Source organism: Prionailurus viverrinus, chromosome A2 (assembly GCF_022837055.1).
Source record: "Prionailurus viverrinus isolate Anna chromosome A2, UM_Priviv_1.0, whole genome shotgun sequence".
In the NCBI taxonomy this organism is placed as follows: domain Eukaryota; kingdom Metazoa; phylum Chordata; class Mammalia; order Carnivora; family Felidae; genus Prionailurus; species Prionailurus viverrinus.
This window is the reverse complement of record NC_062562.1, coordinates 139,262,233-139,281,651: the sequence shown is the minus strand read 5'-3', so window position 1 is coordinate 139,281,651 and position 19,419 is coordinate 139,262,233. Positions and strand designations below refer to the sequence as shown.

The window sequence follows — 19,419 nt, the reverse complement described above, 5'->3', positions numbered from 1 at the left end:
AATCAGCCAATCAATCGATCAAATGCTTATTGAGCACTCAGTAAATGCAAGCCATAAATGTTGTTTCTGTTCTTTTTCAGTGGAAGTGTCGAAGTCATGCAATTCTCCAAAAACAATTTTCCCCATGAACTGCTCTATGTTTTGACCATGACAACACAAGAACCTTGAATTCTGTTCACTTTCCTTGGTAATAAAAGCTATGTCAAGACGAGTACTTCAATTTTCTTGCCCCTGTGATTTCACTGCAATGACCAAACAGCATGAAAGATTGTTTTATTACTTTATGGCAGCTTAATTTTGCTTTGATATTTTTCTGCATGAATTTTCCAGGGAAAAAGAAAGGGAAAAAAATGCTTGACTAGTTCAGCAAGACCAAAGATGAATAATTCAGTATAAATTAATGAGCATCATTAATAATAATTTGAAACACAGTCTCCAACAAATATTAATACATAGAGTGCAACAAATATGATAATAGAGTAGCTGTCTAAACCCACCCATTGTGAAAATAAGTTAATCACTTTATTAATATTAAACTTTTTTTCTCAGTAACATTTTCTGGAGTAAGCCATGAAATACTATTGATATATATTACATCAGAATAATTAATGACTTACTAAAAATTTGTGATTTCCAAATTCTTCTTAAGTATATTAAAGTCAATCCTAATTTAAATACAAGACACAAACAATGGGGGTGATTGCCCCCATTTTAAACAAAATGATGCATTAACCTATTTCTCCTTTAATGGTAACTTCACAGACCAACTCAATCTTCAATTTTTACCCTATGTTTTTGGTATAATAAAACATGCACAGTATTACTGTCAATTTTCTTCTCTACTTCTACACTATTTATAAATAAGTGTATTATATGTGAGCCAAGTACATATTTAGAATATCAATATTTTCATAATATCTAACTCCAAGATTGAGACAAAAATATAGAACATGTGGAGACTAGAGCCAGTTGCCAAATGAAATCTAATGAGGGCCAGAGATCCAAATGCCAGAAATAGGTCAAGAACATGGAAATATGTCAGAAAAGATTTTTGGTTAGGAGACAGCAAACATATTTCTATGGAACCATTTTATTCTAAGTTCTTTCCCCTCCCACAACTGACCAGCCATATAGTTGGAGTCTTTGGAGATCAGGCTTGGCTGAGCAGCATCATAATATAAGAGTCCACTCCTAATATAGATGAGGACACAAAGGGCAAGAGTCAGAGGTCAAGCGGAACCTAACAAGGATTTGTGAGATGGTGTCTCAGTTTTCAACCTTAGCCAGGTAAACTGATCAATAGCCAGGTACATTTGACCTATTTTATACCTTGTAAATGACTAAAGAATTAACCAACTAATTGAGCCAAAAGGGGAGGGGTCTTCATATCTGAAGTGCTAAATAACTGTTGGTCTTTAAAAATGTCGGGGCGCCTGGGTGGCACCGTCGGTTAAGCGTCGGACTTCAGCCAGGTCACGATCTCGCGGTCTGTGAGTTCGAGCCCCACATCGGGCTCTGGGCTGATGGCTCAGAGCCTGGAGCCTGTTTCCAATTCTGTGTCTCCCTCTCTCTCTGCCCCTGCCCCGTTCATGCTCTGTCTCTCTCTGTCCCAAAAATAAATAAACGTTGAAAAAAAAATTAAAAAAAAAATGTTAATTAGGTGATAAAAATTTTGAGTTTTTCTTTTCCTACTCTTCTCTAGATTTTAAACCCTGAAGTTAAGCTGTCTCCTCTCTGTGCGAATTTTGGTCAGGACATTAAACTCAAATGACTATTTTCTATAAGGATATTCTTCATATTTTCTTTATACATATCTTTTTTATTGCCAAGATGCTTTTAGTATATACATGCATGTGTGTGTATATATATGTGAGTATATGGATATAAATTTTATGTATATATATATATATTTTTTAGAAATTTTTAGATAATTATTTTTCAGAGATTTAATACACTCTAACTCAGGCTTTAGTTTTGACATCAGCATTTTATCTCAATTAACCCCACTTGTCTGCATGTCCCTGAATAGCAATCCAGACTGAACATCCAGTTCTAAAGTGCCACTTAGATGCCTTAAAATAGGTGGATGGTGGATAGCAAGTCATTTATATCTTGTTTTTTTTTACTTACCAAATACACTGAATGCTTTTGGGAAAATGACTCTGTGGCACCCAATAATGTCCCAGTCATTTTTAATAAATTAAAGATGTGTAGTCATCACCTTAAAAATCCTGTGAGCTCTGGCATCAGTCAAGGCTCAAAGTCATGAGTTAACCAATCCAACTCTGCTATACTTTGGCTCAATGGAAGCTGAATTAAAAAGCTTGGATTGTTGGGGTGCCTGGCCAGCTTGGTTGGTGGAGCATGTAACTCTTTTTTTTTTAAATTTTTTAAAATTCTTTATTTAGTTTTGAGAGAGAGACAATGAAACAGAGTGTGAGCGGGGGAGGAACAGAGAGAGAGGAAGACACAGGATCCAAAGCAGGATCCAGGCCCTGAGCTGTCAGCACGGACCCCAATGCGGGGCTCAAACTCCTGAACCACAAGATCATGACCTGAGCCGAAGCTGGCCCCTTAACCAACTGAGCCACTCAGGTGCCCCGGGAGCATGTGACTCTTGATCTCAGGGTTGTGGGTTTGAATCCCATGTTGGGTATAGAGATTACTTAAAAATTAGATCTTTAAAAATAAAAAAAGTTTTGATTGTTAAGTGGTGGAAAAAATTGAAGCTAGTTTTAACTCAAAAGGGAAAAATATTGGGTAACAGTGAAAAACTTATCAAAGTACAGGTATTCCCCTCCTCCTTTCCCATCTATTAAAGAATGATGTATGCTTATGTGGGAACCATGTCTTTGTTACAGTGTTTGGAGTAATGGGAAGAAATACATTTAAATTTTTTAAGTTATATAAATAAGTTAGAGAAGAGCGGATATAGAAATCAATTAGAAGAGAGGTTGTACAGGTGATGCTTTGTTGAGCTAGAGGGGGTTACCCAGAGAGAGATGAGAGTTATAAATGCAGATTTGGGCACAAATTTAATTTTTTGTTGAGTAAGGCTAATTCCTCCCTTGCAGTCATTTTGTCCTGACCCCTCCACATTTCAAAAAAAAAAAAAATCTATTAAAAAACTCTAAACCACTCTTCAAGGCTTTTGGAGTCAAACCTATTGTTGTTGGAAGGAGTGTTTTGTTTTTTTTTGTTTGCCTAACTCAACGTAATACTCAGCATTCTCTCAAAGGGGCCGTTTTTGCCTAGGTGCTGCCATTCATGATTCCAGTCTCCATAGCCAAGGTTGGGTCCCTTGGCCCAAGGTCAGGTCCCTTTGCCCAAGAGGACTCCTGGGGCACTCTACTGTGATGTGAGGGAAGGGATGCCACTGGCAGCCAAACAAAATCAGATTTAGAGAAAAAGTCATGAAATTTCCATTAGGAGAAACGTTGAACTCAAGAGTTGTTCATTCAATTTCATGCACCTAGAATGAAAAATGACAGAAGTTCATGGCTACCATTATCCATTAAATGATTTGCAATTCAGGTTTTCAGCAAAATGCTTCAGAACTACTCATCCAGTCTTCAACTTGCCACTACCCTGATTTCTGAGAGAATTCTGCTTAGTGTTTTCTTCAATCCCCCAAATCTGGCTTTTATTTACCAAGTCACTTAAAATAATAACAGTATCCATTACTCCTCAGAGCCTGAGTTGACATTAGGGCACATGTTTCTGACTAGAAATTTTCAAAATTGACATGAGACTCTAGGTTTTTTGGTTGCTTTTCAGTTTTGCTTTTCCCTGTGAGCTATATTCTATATAATTAAGGACTTTTCACCCACAGACAGCTTAAAATGTTGTTTCCATAGCTTATACACAGCAAAATATTCTATTAAAATGTGTCCTTTAGGTAAAATTAGTCTTAATTTAAAAACTCAGGGTACACCTGGTACATCGTTCATTTTGTTTGTAGCACAACACATGTGTACATTTACCAATAAATCACGTAGCTGGAAATTTTTAAATATCACTTTGTGGGTGGTATCTCTGCTTTTTATAGCCTGCTATGAATATAGTTTAAAGTTCTTTCCCTTAAGTGACACTAGTTCTTCTAAAATTGGTTGTTGACTGCCCTACTACCCAGGGCTGAGAGAGAAGGGATCTAGAAAGAGCAACATTACAAAATACTGAACTGAAAAAGATAAATTAGGCCAAAGACCAGTTGACTTAACCATGCAATCTTTCTTCTTTTCTTCTCAATTCTGTATTTAGATTCAAAGTAAACTTTTGCTTCTACAATATTTGGAACACAAGGACATAAATAGTAATGGCTTTATACTTGAGGAATAAATACAACCCTTTTTCCATACTCTGTTCAAGAGAGATATTTCCGGTCCAGTTGTGACATTCTAAGAACTCAACAATGCTAAATGCTACCATCACAGCCCCCAAACATGGGAAAAGAAAGACACTTCTCTGTGTTGTTGCTCTTTTAAACCCTATGGTCAATGGGAGACGCAAGACTGTTATCTGATTATTATCTACCAGTGTGATAGAATTTTAGTGTGAAACTAATCCGTGTTCAACTAGGAGTTCACCACGTCTGGCCTTGACTGGAAGAATTGTGGGTGAAGCCTAATAATAAGGAACCTATCCTAAAAAGAAAAGACGTGGCTGGCAAGATACGGCCCAGGATAATGGGACATGTAAGAGGAGGGCAGCTTCTAGTACACTGCTCCTATATTCCATAGCCTGTCTTCCATTCCAGGTTTTGGTCAGAGCAAAAACAATACTAAAACAATTTTTTTATTATATGCAATCAAAAAACTATAAAGAAGGATTTTAACTCCTGATTTTTTACTCCTAAGTCAATTTGGTTTTGACCCATTCAGGCTTCTGAGAATACCAAGGGACTTCCAAGCCATTGGCAAAACAGTGAGTATTCCAATGGGACATGGCATCGACAGTTTCAGCAGCGGCCATAGGAGAAGCAGGCACAGCATGCACCTGTGTGCCTGACACCGGGCTTAGCACCTTAGCACAGACAATGACAGGCAGAGCAGCAGCAGCCTCTGCCATGTGGGGCGCCAGTGACAGAGCGCCTTTGGTGGGCATGACCAGGGGTGTATATCAGCAGCAGAGGAGCACAGGACACCAGGGCGGACGTGGAGTAAACGGTGGACATGCTACCAAGGAATGAGAGACTGCATTCATGAGCAAATAAGATACACCCTCAAAGACAAAGAGGGTATTTGAGGGCATGGCAGTGATGAAGAATGCTACTGAAATTTAATAAGTAAAATTTAATGAAATTTAAGTGATTGGATTAAACTTAACGATTTAATAAACACTGGATTTGTGCTTTGTGTAGGATAAAGAGGATATTTATTTGGAAGGTACTGGTAAGGTGCAAAGTCCAGCATGTTTCAACAATTAGGCATCAATCCTCATTGGCCAGTGCACATATCACAACAGTTGTTACCATGTCGAATATCACTCTATACAACAACAAATTCCTTCTCATCCCTCATCGCTTTTGAATATCTACCTGGACGTTGATGTAGGTAAAAAGCCCGTTGGTGATTATTTGAACCTAGAGCTTGACTCCATTTTATATAAAAACTATAAGTAAGAACTTTACCCAGTTTTAATATACACTGAATTTTGCAGGGGTATAATTCCATGGGCAAACAAGAGAAAACTATTGTTTGTCTTGTTTGTGACTTTCTCAAGCTGATCACCATTTTGGAAAGGCACATCATCAATAGTGACATGACCCAGGGAATCTTAGTCTCCTTACAATACAACCGCACCAGTCCGAATTTGTATCTGTCACATTCATGGTGATTCAAACTCTAAGTGCCAAGCATTTGGCAATTTTGTTACACCTTATGGTATCATTATGCCTGAAATTTACATACTATATTATATATTATATTATAAAGTACTTTCCTTTTATTTAACCTTTATTTTAAACTTAGGGCATTTTACTAGCTTGTTGAAATTTTATGTACAGGTAAGCTATAGATTAACCAGAGGTCAGAAAATATATCTGCTACAAAAAAAGAATGCAGGGTCTGACAGGAACAGAAGATGACCCAAAAGTGATTGGCAAAAGGATTTTGAGATGAAGGGGCCTGGGGACAGTGAGTATAAGTGGAAGCAAAGAAATATTTTTGTGACTATTTTAAGATCCTAGTTTTATTCCCACATTGGTGAATCCTGACAAACATGCATCTCACCAAACTACCAGTTAGTAATCATCCACTAATATTTATGAAAATACTTATTGAAGCAACAGTCATTATACTTAACATTTGTGGGTTGCACATTCTGTGCAAGGCATTGTTCTAGGTATTTTAAATGTATTGACTCATGCTATCCTCTTACCAGTCCTAGGAGACACAGTCATTATTGTCCCTATGTTGCAGACAGAAAACTGAAGTGCAGACAAGGTAAGAAACTTGCCCAAGGACAGCGGACTATTAAGTGGCTAAGATGGGATCCCACCTATGCAGTCTGGCTCAGCCTCTGCCTAGCCACTATCCAACAGCAGACGTGCAATCAGGTCAAAGCAATTACTTGTTCTGAAAACCATGGTCAAGAACCATTAATTCCACAGAAAGCGTATATTTCCCACAAAACATAATTTGGTTCTACTCACATTTTTTAATCTACATCATGAATGTGAGTTTTATTAACCACTTTGGCTGCACAATCAGGGAATTCTAAAAACCGTCCCAGGAAGATCAGAAAGGCAGCTTCAAAAAACCAGGACAACTAATTCTTGGCCCTCCTACGTGGCCCAGGGTGGTTACTAAAATTCCAGACCGGAGTCCAGCGGCTATACCCACACCTGCATCACTCCTAACTCCAGGCATGTGGCTGCAGTTTGAGGTTTGTTGCAGTAATTTTCTACTCTGCCTAGAAAGGTTGTAGATAGTTTGGGGAGCTGAGCCTAGAGTGGGCACATCAGAAAAAAGGTAACAGAGGAAAAATCAAGAAGACTCGAGAGAGAGAGAATGACCGTAAATGCTGAGGACTCAAGCTTCTCACTACCCAGAGCTGGCAATTTCAATCTGCTATTGAGTTCCCTATTAAAAGACCAAAACAAAACAAAAAACAATGTTTTTGCCTGAGCAAATTCACTTAACATCTGCTTATATGTAAGTATTATGATAAATAAATTTAAAGGGTTATTTCATTTTATTTTTAAAAAGGGTTATTTTAGGGGCGCCTGGGTGGCTCAGTCAGTTAAACGGCCAACTTCAACTCAGGTCATGATCTCACGGTTTGTAGGTTCGAGCCCCACGTCAGGCTCTATGCTGACAGCTCAGAGCCTGGAGCTTGCTTTGGATTCTATGTCTCTCTCTCTGCTCCTCCTCTGTTCCTCTCTCTCTCTGCTCCTCCTCTGTTCATGCTCTGTCTCTCTTTCTCAATATATATATATATATAAACATTAAAAAAATTTTTTTAAGTATTATTTTAGTTGATGAAACAATTACAATCATCATAATAAAGTGGATAAATAAGTTCAATTTCACATTAGGCCCAGGTATTAGGCTTTCTTAAATAGCTCCTTTCTTATTTTCTTACATTATAAGACAAGCTTAAAATAAAGTATAGAGGCTCAGGGTTATTATAAGAAGTATAGGACAGTACTTGAGACATGGATTTTCTAGCTATATTTCCCAGAGGTTCTTGGAGCTTCCATTTCTTTATCTAAAGAAGTCATGACAGTATCTGTCCCATAGACGGTCATAGAGAGTTATAAGAATATGTAAAGGGCTTGACAGTGTCTGACATGTAGTAAAAACTTAATGTTACCTCCTGTTCTTGTCTTGGGGTAATTTATCTATAAAATAATTCTGTGGCATTAATCAAGAAGCCCCACTATAACTGTCTATAAAACAAACCCAAAACTAGTACTTCTTCTTTCTGATGGCTATCTGTATTCAACCCCTTACTCTGGGTATTACTTGCCTACTTCCTTCCGTATCAGAATGCCTCCAAAAAGAACATTTCTGTTATGTGACAGTTATGTCAATGTGGAAAATTGGAAGCCTCATTTAATTTTTCTTTCTGAGTCAATTCATGGACATCCTGAGTAATATAGAAATAATGCCTCACATATTGCTTTTACAGATTTACAACACATATTCTTTTGTAAAGCATTTCCATGACAACTCTATCAGAAAGAATGGTCAGTATAATTGTTCCCATTTTACAAGCCTAGATAAGAGGCACAAACGGACTAAGTACTTCTCCCAGAGTCACATAACTGCAGGAGCAGTTGAGTGGAACTAAAATTCAGGTCTTCTCGAACCTGGACCTTAGGATTCCTGAATTCTGCCTTCACTAGGTAGAAGGTTAAAATTCTCATCAGTTCATGCTTTCTTGCAGATGCTTAGAAATGGGTGAGGCAAAACGGACCCTCAAAAGGCCCTCTTGGTGAATGTGGACGAATTACCTACTTTTGTCCCTTTTGGGTTAAGCTGACCTTTTGGCATGCTACACATTTTCTCACGAAATGGCTATCAACGCTGGAATTGTAGTGCCGCTATGACTCTATGTTGTCATTAATTAAAATGACTGAGAAGAAAGAAGTTCCATTATTTTACCATTAGGTGGTGCTAATAGAAGTTTAAAGAAAATGGTCTCAAAAGTTATTAGTGTAATGAATCAGAGGATTTGTATGGGTTTACTATATAATAGAGTCGATGCTTCTTTCCCAGACAGAAGCACACCCAACCCATCATCAAAGAGTAAAACATCCTCCAAAACTACCCCATTCATTCACTTAATTATGGTTCTGCCAAGATATGTATCCTTTCTAATCACAAGTTCAACTACAAATGAAGGACTCTAACATTCTATTTAGGAAACTAAATGTATTTCACTTTGTGTATAGCTTGCTGCAACTCTCATTTTGGGCCTTTATCAATATATTTTTCAACAGGATGTGTCAGATTGGAAGACATTAAATGCCTGTTAAAATGTATTGGTACTAATAAATTGTATTGTTAATTATTATGCTTTCAAAGAAAAATTCAAGAGACTAGTCATAACAAGAATCACCTTCCCATGAATAATATGTTAAACAACATACCCTTCATGAAGCTGTGTGCATTACAGTTCATGGATCACTTTAGTGGGCTTTTATCTTATAATATTGATGATAATCTTGCAAATCAAAAGTCAGTTCATGGTCCTAGACTTCCATGAAAATGAATGAAAAAAGATATGAGCACAACAAACTTACTAACAATATTTTTCTTTCATAACACTTGACATTTTTGTTGTTCAACATCTATGTCTACTGCCATTAGGAGACTGGGAGAGAGGTTATTTTGAAGTTCCACACATTGTATCTTCCAACACCAAACACACACACACACACACACACACACACACACACACACTCTTGACAGATGGATAGACTGATTGATTGATTTAATTAATATAAAAATTACATTTATATGTTTACATATTTATATTCATTTATCTAAATACATAAATGAATAGATTTAAAAATGTATAGACAAATGAATCAAAATTATAGTATAGTTCTCCTTTGCCTATTGAGTTCACTTACAAATCAAGTATGTAACTGTCAGGATGAATTTGGAACATGTCACCAGCTAAATCCTTGAACCTGATTTTGTTTTGCAACCTTCTTAATCAGCTCTTGTAATCCCCAAACAGTGTAGCCCTCTGATGGCATAAAAATAAAAAGTTTGGCCACTTCTGTAAGAACTTTTATGTCTATTTTGAAGCACGTTATGTTTTCAGGCATCTTATCAAAACTTCAGATTCACTGCTAATATATCTGTTACAAATACAATGGCTCCAGAAGAACTGAGGTGGGGAAAATACCATTGTCACTGCTTGGGTGATGCATTTGTTGAGGGAAATGCCAACAAACATAGTATAGTTTATTTTGGCAGGCTACATACTGAGTCATGGAATGTGTCTACACTTAGCAAGATATAAAACAACTGATGAATAAATGCAGGCTGGGATAACAGAATAACCAAATCCATGAAGTATAAATATAGTTTACTGAGTCTTTATTATGTAATGCAAAGAAATCCAGTTTTATTGTTTGAAGTTGTTCACAGTTGTAACAAGTTGCTTTGGTATTATTTAAGTGTTATTCTCATTCACCTATTTTATCGTCAAAATAAGTAAATAGGAGCCTGCCACAGAGATTTAGGCAACAAAAGAGTGACGGTCACTCTTACCACTTCTTCCTTTACAGTCCCATTGAAAATCACAATTAATAATCAGAATCATATTGTAAGTGTGTCACACGATGTTGCCTCTGTTATATCACAGTATGTGGCCCAAGATAACAAACTCCAAGTGAAACAGATGGATATACCTACATGGTGGCATGAAGTGCAAGGTCACAAATCAGTAAAGATTTACCAGACTTTTCCTATCAAAGTGCAAAGGGATTAGTAAGCTCCCTCAGCTAGCTGGTCTTTAGCACAACTTCAGAGATGTCAACGAGCTGCCAAATGTTTACTGAAAAATGAACATGCTGTCCCTTTCAAACGGGCCTCATGCCAAACGTGCAAAGTGTAAAGCCATGAGTGACACAGAAGCAAGAGACACTTTTGGGTCAGTGATCTCGGGCCAGCTTCTCCCTGAGAGAAGATGACAAAGTGGGTCTCCTAAAATGCACACTCATCCACATATCCCAGTGCTACTGGCCACCACTGCCTTTGCCTTCCATCTTGCCAGTGGCCAGGCATGAAGCACTACACAGTATATATATCTTAGGCCCATTGACAAGCTTGTTTCTTTTTAAGAAATACCAGCTGGAAGGAAGAATTATGTAGTTTCCAACTAACAAACTACATACGAAACAGCAGATATTTCCCCCCCATTTTTCAAGGAAATGGAGCAAGGCTATGCTATCATTTCCCAAAAATCTTCACTTGATTTTGGCTGTGATTAGCTAATTTAGAGATTTATGTCTTACAGGCAGAGCGGTGAATTTTATGGTTAGGTCAGACAGTGTCAGAGATTGCCTGTCACATTTGCATGATTCAGCAGTTTCCATGAGGTTCTGCAATGGTGTCTAAAATTCTCACCAATAGAATTATTCATTTGGGTTGAAGTATGTCCTGGGTGGGGGTGGGGCAAGTACAGTACAGTTGAGACTGGAAAGCACAGCAGGACTAATTAATTTATTAAATTAGCTGGCTCTGGAGAGCAGAGGCATGTGAGAACTGAGCTTCAAGGCAGGAAGTGAGAACTAAGACAATCCACATAGGGGTCAGCAGAAGGGCACTTGAATCCCCAATGGACAGTATTGGACTCTTGGTGCTGAAGAGAAGAAAGATAGTCTCTCACTTTAAAACGATTTGCGTTGGGGGTGTGAGGTTGTTCTGCCTAAAGAATTCCATGGGCTTTATCGTAACCAGTCAAGTTGTTTTCATCTGTCCAATATCCCTTTCTTCCCCTGGGGATCTGCTCTCCTCTCTCCATATGGATCTGGTGGAACAGCCAATCATATTTCCCTCCTCCACCCATCTCTGGCTGTTATGATTGGAACCGTGTCCCCTAGAAGTTCATCTGTCGAAGTCCTAACCCCCAGCACTTCAGAGTGTGACTCTATTTGAAAGAGAGGTCTTTAAAAGAGATGATTAAGTTCAAATGAGGTCATTAGAGTAAAGGCCGGGAGAGGAGAGGACAGTTAAGTGTGCCATTGAAGACACAGAGGAAAGAGGAGCCTGGCTTGAGCAGATTTGGGTGGAGGGAATAGTGGGCGACCTGGGAGGAATGGAGGCTGCCCTCCAGTGGGAGCCTTGAATACCATGCTGAGGAGCTTGGCCAGGTGCAGTGGCTGAAAACTTCATCCTCCAGACTCATAGTGCCTGTGTGCAGCTACCACCTGTTAGATGTGTGGTCTCGGGAAACATCCCTGATTTCTCTCCACTTGAGCAAAAAAGGAATAATAGTATCTCCCTTATGGAGGCATTGTTGACGAATGAATGAACTAATACATGTATGTTTATAGTAAGAATATGTTTTGAAAACAAAACATTGTTAATAACATTTTATAAGTAGATATTATATACATAGGCAAAGCATATAATAATATAAAATATATGTACAGCATATACAGGGATTACCCTTATTTTTAAGTCAACAATATGGTATGAGCATTTTTCTCTGCCAAATAGTGTCGATTTCCATCATTTTTAATGCCTTCATAGTTTTCCACTGATAAATATGCCATAGCTTATTCACATTCAAAGTGTATGTTACTCTACTATGTAAAATTTGTACATTCATAAGGAAGGTATGAAATATTATGTAATGACACTGCATTTACATTTTTCTTTCTTTTTGTTTATCTGTATTTTCTAATCTTCTCCTAATGAATGTATCTTACTAGTGTTATCAAGGCATAATAAAAGGGAAAGGTGAAAGTAATTTTAAAAATTCATGTTTGATCACTCTAAAAATTTTGTTTCTGTTTTCATTAACTTCCTTCTCATAGGTGACCAAAAACCTGAACAGGATACAGGAAGGAAAGAGAATATTCCTAACTTTCATACTTGGCAAATAGAATCATGGCAGTATTTTCCACCCCCAGTGGCTGCTATTAACTCTCTCTATTCTAAAGCTCCTTGTTTCAAGCCATGATTCCCAGACTGAACTCTGGTGAGCTTGCCGGGGTCGAGTAGGTGTTAGGAAGTTGCTTCTAGGGGCCACCAAGAGGATGAAAAAAAAGAACAAAGGGAAGGATGAAGAGAGTAGGATCCTACCCATTATCGATCAGAGCAGCTCCGTTTCTTTGTTAAATAAGGTTTCTGAGATTTTTCTTTAAGGTTTAGAGCTTTAAAAAGAAAAATAATCCACCTAACATTCACTGCAATCTAGATCAATGCTCTTTCTTTCTGATTTAGATGTTCTGGCCATATCTCAGACACCCTCACTTTCACAGGATCCATGGAGAATAAGTGCTGAAGCACAATAGTCAGCAAGAAGTATTGTATTTCCTCTACTCTGAATGTAGAACCATTAAGATGAAGAAAACTGTCCAGAGAGCTGATCTATAAGAGGTACTAAAACCTTACTGCATAGGAAAGAGAGAGTTCTTACTATTATCTTCCTTCTCCATCATTCTGGAAGTCAGCACTTAGCTTCTATTCTAAACAAGTGGCGAACAAATACTTAAAGACTTTTGGGTTGCAATGGTATGCAAACAGGAGCCTACCCAAGGGAAGAACACGTCCACGTGTATCCTGCATGAATGACCAGTCAACAGTGTGATAAAGTGTTAAGCTTGTCCTTTTATTTATTTATTTATTTATTTATTTATTTATTTAAAAAAAATTTTTTTTCAACGTTTATTTATTTTTGGGACAGAGAGAGACAGAGCATGAACGGGGGAGGGGCAGAGAGAGAGGGAGACACAGAATCGGAAACAGGCTCCAGGCTCTGAGCCATCAGCCCAGAGCCCGACGCGGGGCTCGAACTCACGGACTGTGGGATCGTGACCTGGCTGAAGTCGGACGCTCAACCGACTGCGCCACCCAGGCGCCCCAAGCTTGTCCTTTTAGAAAGCAATGAGGTGTGAGTCTTTTGGCTGCAGTGGTGATCCCCTAGAAGATGAAGCTGCCTTATGTAATTTATTGGTATCTTTCTGCCTTGCACATGTGTAATAGTATAACAGTTCTCTAGTTCTTTCACAAGTGCAAATGCCTTATTACTTAAAATGGGTAATTCTATCTTGGAGGACTGCGACAGTATTTTCAAATTTGCCTGCCCCTGTCCTTTGCCCCAAAGTACCAACTTAATATTGAGCTCGTAATGGGTAAAGGGATAAATCTGTCTAAGCTTTGCCAAGACCCCCTGATGATGGGTAGGGCTCTCTTTTCACAACACTGATACCCTCCATTAACATCCTCTCCAGTTTCTAATTTAAAAACACTAGAGTGGCTGTTATATACCAGGAACTACGACCATGTACTGAACTTGAGAAGTGAGAAATAAGGTCCTGCCCTCAGGGACACTCAGTCCTTGTGGGAAGACAAACACATACAGATGCAATTAAGATACAATGTGAGGTGACTATAATGGAGGTTTTCACATGGTACAATAGGAACACAGAGGAAAGAAAGTATAAATTTACCTCAAAAAATTGGGTAGACTTCACTTGGAAGGTACTCTCGAGTAACAAAACATACAAAAATGTTCCCAGTAATTATTTCTGGGTTAGTGAATTCAAGATATTTATTTTCCTCTTTATACTTTTTTTTTTCATTTTAAAAACAATATGCTTAATTTGGAAGGAATGTGCCCTTGACTTCCCACTTGAATTTTCTGGTACCTAAAGCTGAATGACAGATTAAGCTCCATTCCTGGTATCTAGTGTGTTTAGCCCAACTGATGGCTGGCTAAAACCGCAGCAGATATTCTTTTACAAACCCATCCAAACCATCAACACATTCTGCTCACTTTTCTTTTGAAATACATCATAACCAAGGACGAAGAGGATCTTCTCTATCAATACAAAATTAGAAATGACAATTTACTTCCATCAGCCTTACAATGCATGGAAAGTCCTCCTATCTCCGCAATGCACATGCTAGGAACAGTTTTTAAATTTGTGTGTGTGTGTGTGTGTGTGTGTGTGTGTGTGTGTGTGTTTTCATAAGTATTTTAGAGAGAAATTAGGACAGGCTGCTTCAGGGGCCACCAGCCAGCTGTGGTGGTGGTTGAGCTGACAATTGCAAAGTGGTATGATTTTTTTTTTCCATTTTAGCAAGTGAGGAAGACATCCTCAGGAAAAACAAAACAAAACAAAACAAAACAAAAACAAAACAAAACAAAAACACAGCAAACTCCTATGATTTTCTCCAGTGTTTGTTGTGTAGAAGCAGATAAGTCAGGTTAAGAGATTTTTATATAATTGCCTTAAGGACTGGTGTGGAAGAAAAATACAATGTTGCAAGTGCTTGTAGAGAAATATTTCAAGTGGCAGACTAAGTGGTCTAGGCTTGGTAAGAAAGGAATTATGACCAAAAATGGCTGACAGACTTAAAGAAAGAAGTAAAATTAAGAATACTAAAAGTGTCATTTGAGGTTTCAGCCTCTGGCACTGAAGAAGTGAAAACACCAGGAAGACTGATTATAAAGTCGTGAATCAGTAAGCTTTCAAAGATGGGGTAGTGCTGCGTGATGCAAGCCGCTGACGAAGTCTACAGTACTTGGAGGCTAAAGTTGATTAGAAATGAAGGTCATGGCTTGATAACATCAAAGAGCTGCGAGGTTAGGACAATGAAAGGTCATTGGTATGGACATCAAAACTGACAGGAATGCTGGCATATTTGAAGTGGAGAGGAAGAAGTTAAACTGGGTGACAATTTCCTTACAGAATATGTTGAATGATCAGAATGTCAATAGATGACAGTAAGGAGAAGGAGCGGAGAGATGCTGAGGATCCCTCCCAGCTCCCGAGATTAAGGTTTTTTTTTAGCAGAAAACCCAGCGTCATTGTTCTCAGGGGTTAGCAAAGTTCTGTGAGGAAAATGGAAGCTGGAATCACAAAGAGTTTAGGAAAATGCAAACATGTGCCAAAGGGGAGGAGCATAGACAAGTATAGGGATCAGAGGGTGAGAGAAGGATCACTGCATGGGATCTGGATCTTGCAGGGGTGAGACACAGGAGGGAACTTCCCCTAAGTTTCCAACACTGCAACATTACTGAGGTACATCTGGGTGATGCCACATGGTACTGCCTTGTACTTGTCCACGTCTTCACCTCCTCTTCTCTTCTGGGAGACCAAATGGCTTAAAGAGTCTATAAATTTGATGACAGGCCAAATCTGAAAATGTGTCGGTTATCTGACCTCTCAAGCTGCTGAATTTGCTATGAATTTATTTAAGTCACATCCCAGGTCCCTGACAACATTTGGGTGTGGGACTTTTCTTCTACATAAAATCTAACCTGGGATCAAGTCAGAGCATCAGAAAGCCAGTTACCTAGGCCTCACTGTTTAGTCCCTAGATAAATTGCTCTGAGGAGGTCTAATAAACTTGTTTTATTTATGAAAAGGATGGGGGAAGATAACTCTGGCTTTAGTCTCGGTAATGGAGTGGATTTTTCAGGGGCAAGAAAGGAAAGGGCAGTTTATGAGAGAATGTTGGCTTGAACTAGACTGGTCATGCTAGAGACAGATAAAGTAGACGGATCCAAGTAGCTTTGCAAGTGGACGGCTTACAGATGAAGTGAATGGGAATTTAAGTGCACTTCCAGAAATTCTACCAATTAGAAATTCATTGGCTTTGCAAGCTTCTTTTATAAAAATGCAAATACATCTAAGAGGCTTATGACCGGGGTGAGGGTGTAATTTAGTCTGAATTAGTTCCATCAGCTTACTTTCTGCTATCACCTAGCTGAAGTCAGTCATACTAAAGAGATGAGTTTTACTTGGGGAAAGAATGTTTTGCATAAAGGAAACAATCATGTATAGGACAGGAGATGGAAGTCTTTGGAAAGGCAGAAACATGAAGGAACACACAGGAGACACAGAGAAGGGGTGTCAGCGTTTGAGAGGACAGAGAATAAGCAAACTGGCCTTTCTCTGAAAGTTTGCCTGATTGCCTTGAAGAGACAAGTCCCCAGTCTTTACTAATGGGAATGTTCTCACTTTTTGTATTCTTGTTTGAAGGAGAGTATTCCTCCAAGTTATAGCAGAGGGGAGGAAAAAAATGAAAGCAATAAAAATCCTCAAGCGGTATTAAGCATTCACAATTTCCATGTTGCTTCATTTAAATCCAAGCTAAGCTACCTGTTTCCCTGATGATATTCCACTGACATCATATAACAAATAGGAATTTTTAGACCTGGAGTATTAAAATCAATCATCAGTGCCACGTGAGATAAATAACTATTATTGATCAATGTTTAAAAATAATTTCAATAATGTTATTTGGAACCTATGTTTTACATTTGGTAGTAAACATCTATGATTAAAAATATTTTTGGGGCGCCTGGGTGGCGCAGTTGGTTAAGCGTCCGACTTCAGCCAGGTCACGATCTCGCGGTCCATGAGTTCGAGCCCCGCGTCAGGCTCTGGGCTGATGGCTCGGAGCCTGGAGCCTGTTTCCGATTCTGTGTCTCCCTCTCTCTCTGCCCCTCCCCCGTTCATGCTCTGTCTCTCTCTGTCCCAAAAAAATAAATAAACGTTGAAAAAAAAATAAAAATAAAAAAAATATTTTTTTAGTGTTTTTATTTATTTTTGAGAGAGAGCAAGACAGAGTGCAAACAAAGGAGGGACAGAGAGAGAGGGAGACACGGAATCCAAAGCAGGCTCCAGGCTCTGGGCTGTCAGCACAGAGCCTGACATGGGCTCGAACTCACAAACTGTGAGATCATGACCTGAGCCAAAGTCGGACGCTTAGTTGACTGAGCCATCCGGGTGTCCCACATCTATGATATTTTAAAGTCCAGTCTTCTTTATATACAACAAAAGATTAATTTTGTATCGTTTTCCTTTCTCTTTCTGTACCCACACATTATAAAAATGAGGACACAGGTCCTAAAGTGTTCAAAATGCTACCTTTGCATCAAGTCTGGGTACTACCATTTCAAGCTTCCCGTGAATGCCAATGCTCAGGGGTGAGGTAAAACTACTGGAAAGAACAAGTAATGGACAAAAATCTGGCACACTTCTAACCAGGGCTTATTGGGTGGTGATGCTGCGTAAAAAAGAACAAAAACAACAACTCAGAACCCAAGTAAAACCTTTCTCTGATGTTTTGCTTTGTGTCTCTGTTTCAAATATGGGAAAGAAATCCTTTTTATCTTAAAAAAAAAGCTTACTAAAAAGCAACAAAAAACATTAACCAGAACTCTGGGCCAACTAAAAGTTATGAAACCTTCTTTCCCCAAAAGGCAAAGCATTTAAATGCCAAGGTAAAAATAAATCTCTGTGCTAGCCAATAAAATCCCATGGATTTGTGACTTTTAAAGTGAGTCACAAGTCTAATGGCAGGTACATTCAGTTTGACTATGGAACGGAACAGACTGTGTTAGTCTTACATGCTGTCTTCAATCACTCCTCTACCTCTGGCCCAAACTCTGTCCTGCCACATGTGCAGGGTTCCAGCTACATCCACCCAGATGATCTTCTCTCCTCTCTTAGCATCCCTGTCTCTGCCTACTGCTTAAGATAAAGCCCAGGACAGCATGTTTGAATGAAAAAAAAGGTATAGCAGAATCATGGAATCTCAGCATTATTATTCATTGCCAAACATTGTATTTTCATAGGCAAGAAAACCGAAGCACAACTCGGCTTTAAGTCTTGCTCAGAAGTATACACTGATTAAGCTTCAGAGCTAGAATTTGTCCGGTATTCTCTGAAACTGTTGGGAGATACTTCTCCATGCATCTTTCACATTTCTGTACATTTTGCGAACAGAGGCACTGATTATCTTTGTCCTGAACTATCTTTTCAAAGATATTTATATAGTAGATAGAATTGAAAGATAGAGATGGTGTCTCACTCTGGAAAAAAGAGAAGGTTTTGTCCAGTATAACAAAAATAATATCTCTCTCTGGAGCAAAGGGCAGGCATCCTTACTGCCCATTATAAAACATTCAAACTCCCCTAAGCTCAGAGCTGCTCTACTGAAACGCAAACCACTAAGTATACAAGTGTCACCTAGCTCTCTTCACATCACCCTGTGGGAACTGGGATTCAGTGAACCAGTGCAAATGCTGCTAGTCTGCCTACTGCTATTGCTGTAAATAATAAAGTCGTTTGTCTCTGACCCAGGAGTCTCATGTCTTTTGCCAGTGCTTGGGAAACAGTGACAGGCTGACTTGTGAGCTTGGAAATAGGGGGAAATCTCAGACCCTTCACAGTTTTTGCCAGAAACATGAAATCAGAGTGATAATCAATCATATAAAGAGAAAAAATATTAAATACTGTGAGGTGTGTTGTTTGATTTTTTGCATCTAGGATGATCCATTTACCATTACTTGAGCATTATGTGTCAGGTATAATATATAATATGCTTTATTATTCAAATCAAATTACACACACACACATAGATAATAGGAACTACTATATTTTTTAAATTAAACTTATGAAATGGGTTTCATTATCCTCACTTTATAGATTAAAAAGCAAACAAACAAACAAAAAATGAACGACCTCTGAATCACAGAGCTAATAGTTGGCAGAGTTAAATCTCTGGTGTCACAAATTTGTGTTTTGTCTACCTCCAAAGGAAACAGCCTAAAACAGCACAGGACATTTTGGCTTTAAGTAAAATGGCTAAATTATAAAGTAGTTTGGTTAGTTTCACTATCTTACCTCTTTAATAGTAGTGTATATTTAGGTACTGACATAGACATGTTGTTATCTAATCTATTCAATATTAAATATTCAGTATTGAC

At 38.4% G+C, this 19,419-nt stretch overlaps 1 protein-coding gene across 7 annotated transcripts in view; it reads right to left on the bottom strand.

Moving 5' to 3' along the window:
• CPED1 (cadherin like and PC-esterase domain containing 1) overlaps nt 1-19,419 on the bottom strand; it is a 268,599-nt gene that overhangs the window by 180,318 nt on the left and 68,862 nt on the right. Inside the window, exon 1 of one of the 7 annotated variants that reach the window (XM_047849271.1) lies at nt 9,098-9,195. The exons of the other annotated variants lie outside the window; for them this stretch is intronic. Coding sequence (XP_047705227.1) covers nt 9,098-9,128 — 31 coding nt within the window. The 5' untranslated portion in view covers nt 9,129-9,195. Of the gene's footprint in view, nt 1-9,097; nt 9,196-19,419 lie in introns of those variants that run through there. 7 annotated transcript variants of the gene reach the window in all.